At 45.7% G+C, this 7802-nt stretch overlaps 1 protein-coding gene across 2 annotated transcripts; it reads right to left on the bottom strand.

Moving 5' to 3' along the window:
• Positions 1-5019, bottom strand: asphd2 (aspartate beta-hydroxylase domain containing 2). Of its 2 annotated transcripts, none has more exons than XM_035380398.1 (4): positions 4665-5019; positions 1948-3228; positions 1296-1409; positions 1-408 (listed from the first exon to the last, which is right to left on the bottom strand). In XM_035380398.1, the coding sequence occupies exons 2-4, from the start codon at positions 2813-2815 to the stop codon at positions 299-301; spliced, it is 1092 nt and encodes a 363-aa protein (XP_035236289.1). In that variant the 5' UTR covers positions 2816-3228; positions 4665-5019; the 3' UTR covers positions 1-298. The 2 variants fall into 2 exon arrangements, with proteins under 2 accessions (XP_035236289.1, XP_035236290.1); XM_035380399.1 differs by lacking the exon at positions 4665-5019 and adding an exon at positions 3965-4580.
• Positions 5020-7802: the final 2783 nt, after the last annotated feature.

Raw genomic sequence — 7802 nt, 5'->3', positions numbered from 1 at the left:
TTTAGGGAGGGTGTTGATATTTAAGTGCCTCCAATGTACAGCATTGTAGATTATCACAATGTAAATGGGATGAATCAGCAGTAGAATTAGGTTAGAGAGGAGACTGTAAACATTACATTGCACTTTAGATAAAGTCTGTTTGGTCAAATGTGAGTCCCAAAGAGAAGATACAACTCAGTGGAACTGGTGATCAGAGTAGAAGAAAAGATATGTACATGGAGAGATGAGGGGTCTCCCTCACTCTAGCTTTCTTTCTCCTCCTTTCTCTGCCCTTTTTTTTCCTTTCATTCTTTCTCTCTCAGCGGCCAGGAGTAAAGATGTAATCCAGTGCCTGTCTCTCTGCAGCTGCCACATTTGGATGCCAGAGGTCCACCATGAAGACCACCCTGGGGCCGTCCTCTGCACTGCCTGAAAAAAAAAAAAAAATTGGGACTGCAGAAATTTTCAGACACTTTAATAAGCACACTTAGGCCCCCAGCTTTTATGTGCAGCTACGCAATACGAGGACCCCTATCTCCACTTGCTTCTTTACTTTCAGCTGTACATCATCTCAGTTGTCCCAACAGAGCTGTGCAGTCACTCGGCTGGAGGACTACACTTTACGCACAGACAGGCTGCTGGGAGTTGATCTATGAGTGGCTGCTAAGTGGCGAACTCTCAAAGCACCGCATTGTGAATCCAGACCATGCTAGTGCCAACCGTGGCCAGTAGCTCTATAGGGCAATGCGCAAATGGCAATGCATCTCATCGCTATCTAGCGATCCCCACCGGTTAATCGGGCGCTTGTGGGTGGCTGTATATGAAAGGTCTCCTGCATGAGCTTAGCTGTAGTATATGGTGTGAAAAGAAGCAGGTTGACAGCACCACGCGTTTCGGAGAGTTGTGGATGTCTGCACTCTCCCAAATCAGCAGCACACTCCCCCCCCTGGTGACTGTAACCGAGTACATGGTGTTCTGTGGGCCATATTGCACTGTGGGGTGTGGTACTCCATAGAGAACCACCAGCAGGATTTAGCAGGAGGCACCTCCCAATAGCCCCATTTACTGTGAGTGGTTTTCACCACTCTCCCCAGTCGTTTATCCTTCCTGTACCACACCCTCTCCCTTTCTTCTTTCTTTCAATTTCTCCATATATGTGCTCTTCCCTTCACGGTATCCCTCTTTTGCTTGCCCATTATCTAGTTCTGCTTGAGTGATTCAAACACCAATCCGCTTTTATTTTAAACAGTTTAACGAATAAATTACATTTCAGTTACCACGCTTGAATCGTCCCTTGCTCACTCTCGCTCTCTCACCTTCGTGGAAGGCCGTGTGCAGGAAAGAATCATCAAACAGCAGACAGCTCCCCTCTGACCAGCACTGCGGCTCTCCGCCCACCACCAGCTCACAGCCAGAGGGCACCCTCAGACCTGGAGAGCAAAGGAGGCGTGTGGGTTAGCGCTGTAATCGAAACAAACTGAAGACATAACTGCAATACAGACATGTTCACCACAACACTGTCAATCCAAAGCAAACAACGGGACTGCTGCTTACTGCGATATACTGTATACAGGAGGATGAGTTTTGCACATAAATGTATTGCCCCATAAGCTTACACATACACAAAAACAAAAGTTGACCATTAGGATCATTAGGTCACTGCACTGCACCTCTCACAGTCAGGAGCAAAGATAAACACAGCAGATCAAAGAAGCGAGGCAACCCTGCAGGCATTGAGGTAAAAATGCCTTGCCGTTTGTATTTCTGCAGACGCCTTTTTGGAAACCAGGCTGATCTCTACTCTAAGGTTAACCACAACCTTATATTTTCTTTACATGACTGTTTTATTGTCTTGAATCCCTCACTGATCTCTGGTTTCCAGAAAAATGGGGTTTTCTCTTTTTTGAAATAGATTTTATTAATTTTTAAACAGACATTCCGATATATCCCAGGAATGCCCTCTCTCACCTAGGTGGCAGCGCAGCCTGACGTTGGTGGGGCCGTAGTGTTCAGTAATCAGCGCTCCGGGGCTCAGCACGGAGAAGCAGGCGTTCCCGAACACGTTGTTGGCGATGAAGGTGCGCAGCTGGCCCAGCACCCTCCAGGCCCGGGGGCACCGCCGGGCATTCAGAGCCAGCGGGGTGCCCTGGTTAACCAGGTAGAAGGTCCACCACTGCCCGTGCGGGGTGTTGTTGGCCTTCCACCCCGGCGGCAGGGAGGAGCCGGACCTGGCCGGGGGGTGGTGGTACACGCTTTCGAACTCCGCCAGCAGGGCGGGGAAACTGCGCTCCAGCAGCTCCACGTCGTGCTTCTGCGCCTCCCGGGAAAAGAAGGGGGCGGAGGGAAGGTCGGGCAGGAAGAAGACCTCCGGCTTCTGGATAGAGGGGCGGCTGGAGAGGTACCGGCCCTGGTCCCGCACCCCCTTGTGGACCCGGCCCATACCGGCCCAAGTGTAGCGCTTGGCGTAGTCCTGCAGGCTGTGGTAGAGCCGCTGGTTCAGCCCCTCCCCGGCGTGGATGCAGCGGAAGCACTCGGGCGAGTGGCAGTAGGCAAAGCCGTTCTGCTCCTCCACACCGGCCACCTGCCTCCCCTTGCCCCTGCCCCCCACCTCGGGGCTGATCAGGGCACCGCCGCCCCCTCCGCCTCCCCTGCCCGGGTCCGCACTGTAGCCTCCACGCAGGGTGGGGGCGCTGTGCTCGCGGCCCACGCGGTAGCAGTACCACACAAAGAGCAGCAGCAGGCAGAAGGCTGTGCCCACAGCGCTGGACTCGCACTCCCGCATTGACTGCATTCCACCTGCCACCAGCTCCCGCACCCTCTCCAGGGACCACTCCATCACTGCGTTCCCCGCTGACACCGACTGCTGCACTGGCAGACTAACTGATCTATAAACCCAGAAACCCACTGACCGATTTGTACTGCCTGATTTGATGCATTGATTGCCAGTCGAGCTAAAAATCTCTTCTCCCTCACAACTACTGGCAAGGGGTGTGACGACAGCTATCCCACAATGCTCCTCAGCCTCCTGCTACTTTGCAAATCTGAAACTGCAAGATTTAACACCCAGATACTCCACTGTGACAATATACTCCACACAAACTGTAATATGATTAAATCATCATGACAAGTCCATAATAAAGATGACTGACAATGTACACAGTTTGTGGTGCAGTATTTGGCTTGATTTCTTCCCGTAAGTTTCCACAAGACACAAGCAGATAGCAGACAGCAGGGCATTCGTTCGGTGCACTGGAAGAGAGAGACAGAGAGAGAGACAGAGAGAGAGAAAGCGAGAGATTAAAGGCAATCCAAAACATATGTAGAGAGAAACACAAATGTGAAAGCATAATTACCTTTGTGCGTCAACATGCATCTTGATATCATATAAAATTTAGCCAAGTCACAAAACACCCTCTGCTTCGATGAAACTACATTTTGCCTCTCGATCTCCCCCACACAATCTACTGTTCAAACAGCCAACTCCCACTATAACAACACCCAGTCACCCACCAAACTCACCCACAGACAGCACTACCCTGTTCTCACAGCCATGAAACACTTCACATACATCTCGACACATACACACACACAAAATTCTATTTTTCCACACACCCCTGCACTGCACTGTGCAAATACATGAGTCATGCATACACTGCTGCATTCTCTCAAGCACATAAATTCAAGAACACACACATTTGTATGAAATGTACAACTTGGAATTCAAGATGTACCTGCTAACATGGAACATCAAAAGATGGAGCAATCTACCAAAATAAAATTGCACATTGCTTCCAACAAGCATACATTTAGATAGTGAAACATCAATATGTGTAGAGTCATATAAAAGGAGGGTCGGATGTTTGCTACAGAATAAGCAATCAGTAGCCCAGACTATCAGTATCCATGTCAATGGTAAACACCGCAAGGAAACAAAAACGATGCTTTACTCCAAATGGCAAACAACAACAACGGTTTCCATACTCACACCACCAAACTTCCTCAGTCCTGAACGGCCATCTCGCCTAGCGAAGCTCTTCAAACCAGAGAAGCAGCCTCTCTCTCTGCACTCACGAGCACAGCCTCGCGGACTGCAGGCACATCGAGCCCCCGCGCAGTGCGCCCACTGCTCGGGCACGTTACCTAATCTACGCTTATTTGAGTGATAACAATTATCCCCGAGACTAGCGAGACTAGCGTCACCATTTCTTCCTCATTCCGGAGAATGTCCCTCCCTCCATTTCCCACTCTATTCAGCCTCTCGCAATATCTCTGCCTACAAAATCCTGTTACCCGTCGGCCATAGTGTCAGTGACTTGTGCAAAAAACACGGCAGATGCTCTGGTCTGTCACTGACAATTGCAGAAACCTAGCTGGCTTGCCTTTATAATGCAATGCTGTAATGATAACATAGCTAGCTAGGTTTCTAGCTAGGGAGCTATTGACAGAGTAAGACTGTCAAGATGAATGGTCAGAATACGACTACTAAAACTAATACTAATAAGCGCCATTGTGCACAGGTTTACGTAGAATAGATGTAATTGTAGCAATCAGTCTGCTAGCTGCACACACTGCATCGTTCACTCCTGTCAATCACAGCCGCCTACCTGTCTGACTGTCCACATAGCTATATGCGCACTGCAGAACAGCGGGATATGCAGTTCACGTGTATATCTGGTAGTACTTACGGTTTAGCTAGATATCTTGTAATCTGCAGAAAACTTTTTAAAAGTCGAATCTCTGATGAATACTCGGCATCCTTTGCTTAGCTGCTGCAGCGACTGCTGGAACCTTCACAGCGTGAAATACTCCAATCGTCTTCGCATGAACAAACATGGCCTTGTTTTATTACATATATGTGAAATTGTTTTGCAAAAAAAGATTTGAAAAATTGAAATCCATGATCACACGAAAGCATTTAAGTAACAGGTGTTTGGAGATAACGTCTGTGTTTGTAGCCAGCTAACCATTAGCCAAATAGCATCGAAACTGCAGTTCCCCGAATGCATCTCCTGTCTTTTCGTGCAGGAACTTCCGCTTTACACGTGACGAAATTGAGCTTTGCTGATCAAGAAAAAAAAATTGGCCACAGCCCTTGTCTTATTGTTGTCATTAATATTGACATCACGTCGTAAAAGTAAAAATTATATTACGACTTTAACATTTTAAGCTGCTTTGATTGATCAAGAAGAGATTTACTGTAACAAAACACAGTGCACAGTGGGCACCGAGTTGAAAAGGCGTATCCTTTTTGTAAGACAGTGAGAGTAACTCCCAGGCTTGTACCTTTCTATTGTAATTCTGGCGTAAGCAATGCTGTTTAATACAGTAAACCAATTGGCTTTCCAGGATGTAAATTAAAAAATTAAATTTGAAAAAATCACATCACATCTTTGTTAAAGCAGATCAAGGTTGAATGCAGTTTATAAAACCAGAGCTGCCCTGTGAAAATCTGACCAGTATCTAAGCTGGCGAGTACTTGGGGTGCCCATTCTTGTCTTGTGATTTTCTGATTACTGCATATCTAGGTTCTGTGACTAGACACTGAGTGGACACTTCACAAGTTTTTTTCTATGTTACTGAGAGTAAGAATGGAAAACAATCTGACATGCATGGAAGAATGTAACTGTTCTTCAGACTATTAGCCAGTTAGGATTTAAAATGATGCCCTTCTTGAATTATGATGAATCTCCTTTAACGGTCAGAGTTGGTTAGCAGATATTTAGTAACCGCTTGCTCTTGCTTCCAGTTTTCTCCATTTTCAATGTTAAGACTCCCACCGTCACAATCTTCGGTAGTTACTCTGAATAACCACTCTGAAGATATTGTCCTTCCATAATTGCTGTGATTCTATGAGAAATGAGAAGGACCAGAGAAAGATTGCTGCCTGGAGGAGGCAAAAGATTTTCAGTCCATGCTCATTTTTTTAAAGCCCTGTGCTTCCCGTTTAGAATTACCCATTCAGTCATCAAGAGAACTCTCAAATCTTTACAGGAAAAGCCTACACATCATGATAACCACAGGTCTATCATAGCTAGCTCATAAACTAAAATGGATGACTGTTTCCAGAAAGTTATCCGTAGCCACTGTCTCCGCCGCTCACTCAGCAAAGATCCTAGGGGTGGTCCTGGATGACCAGCTGGACTTCAAGGGGTACATCATGGCAACATCACAGTCTTGAAGATTTCTCCTATACAACATCAGGAGAATTCAACCATACCTGGCCACGTACTTTACCAAGCTACTTGCCCAAGCTATGGTAATCTCCCATCTAGATTAGTACAACTCCCTCCTCCTCGCAAGCCTGCCAGAGTGTGCCACACAACAGCCACTACAGTGTGTGAGGTACTAAATGTATAAGAAGTGCCCCTACACCTCCAAAGGGATGTACAGATCCAAGCTGGAGAAATGCTGGAGCAGCCCATTATACAACCGTCGCATAGTCCTTGGGCTGCTCTGGTAGTTTTAGCTTAAAAAAAAAAGATGGCGAATATGTTTTTCTTTTATTGATAATAGATAGCTAAACAAGGTCAATGTGAAAAATGCCAATCCTCTCCCCGGTATTGATGACACCATGGATACCTTAACACTAGCAGTTTGCTTTTCTACTCTTGAGCCAGTGGCTGCCAGCAAGTGGAGGTAGACCTCTGAGACAAAGAGAAAACTGCATTTACAACCTGTTCAGGCAAACAGTTTGGTGTCTTACTATTTAGCCTTTGTAATGCGTCCTGCACCTTCCAGCAACTGATGAAAGTATTGCTGGCTGACATGCAGTGGGCATCATGTTTGATATGCTAGGATGATATCAGATTTGGCAGGACATCTGAGGGCATCTGGAAGCTGTCAGCAAGAAGTTATAAGAGGCTAACCTCAAGGTAAAACCTAACAAATGCCAACATTTTGAAAGAGGTAATTTCTTTATCATCATTTACAGTTAAAGCCTAACCTGTTGAACCCTGTGTATTTTCCAGTCCTGATTTAAATATATCCTGCAACAACATGACTCAGCAGTAGAGAGCGCCATTGTAGCACTGTTGTACATTTCTCTCATTAATCTGCAGAACATGGGCCTTGGAAGAGGGTCTATATTCATTGTGCGGGAGAGAACGGTATGGACATGTCAAACATTTACAGACAGGTATCCTGTGCCACCTCATACAGTTTTGCTTTGGGGCTAATAAAAACAGGTAGAGTAAGACTCAGACTGTGACATATGTATGAATTGGAGCCAGACTGGAAATAAGCAAACCATATTTGCAAATTGAGCTGCATTGCTTGGCACTAATGTGTGGATATGTCTGCCCGAATCCTGTCTTATTAACGTGATGATACATCTGTGGTCTTAGCCTCTCATTTTACATTTCTGAGGATCCCCGAATATTACTCAGTAGCGTTATGTTATGTGTATGCATTCTTTGTGTGTACAGAATGTGTGTAGGATTTTTTAGACTGGAATTAACATTTAGTTGACATGAAAGGCTATGAATCTTTTTGCTTACCAGGCACCTCTATCCAACTGTTAATTAAATGAACTTTCTCATAGTCTCTAACCAAGTTATGCACATAAAATATTACCCACATGTACTACCAGACAAATAATAAGGTTTCATTATAACTGCATGTATAAGCTATGACCTGAAGGCTCAAAGATGTTGAAAAAATTGATAATTTCTGATTAATAAGCATTTATGGCCTTTTCTTAAATATTAAATCATTTATGCCTTAATTTAGTGCAGAGCTGTCCATCATATGTGAGAAGGGCTGGCGTGGCTGCAGTTCTTTCTTATAGCCCAGGACCAAAACACCTGATTCAATTAAGGAACTCA

The sequence above is a fragment of the Anguilla anguilla genome, chromosome 10 (genome assembly GCF_013347855.1).
Source record: "Anguilla anguilla isolate fAngAng1 chromosome 10, fAngAng1.pri, whole genome shotgun sequence".
Lineage (NCBI taxonomy): Eukaryota > Metazoa > Chordata > Actinopteri > Anguilliformes > Anguillidae > Anguilla > Anguilla anguilla.
This window is presented reverse-complemented; position numbering and strand designations above follow the sequence as displayed.

What these genes read in the sequence shown, in the direction of transcription:
- asphd2 (XM_035380398.1), bottom strand. Translation starts at nt 2,815, where the DNA reads ATGGAGTGGTCCCTGGAGAGGGTGCGGGAGCTGGTGGCAGGTGGAATG. An exon ending in CAGGCTGCGCTGCCACCTAG is followed by an intron (nt 1,410 to 1,947) that starts GTGAGAGAGGGC and finishes TTTGCTCTCCAG; the next exon opens with GTCTGAGGGTGCCCTCTGGC. An exon ending in GCACACGGCCTTCCACGAAG is followed by an intron (nt 409 to 1,295) that starts GTGAGAGAGCGA and finishes TTTTTTTTTCAG; the next exon opens with GCAGTGCAGAGGACGGCCCC.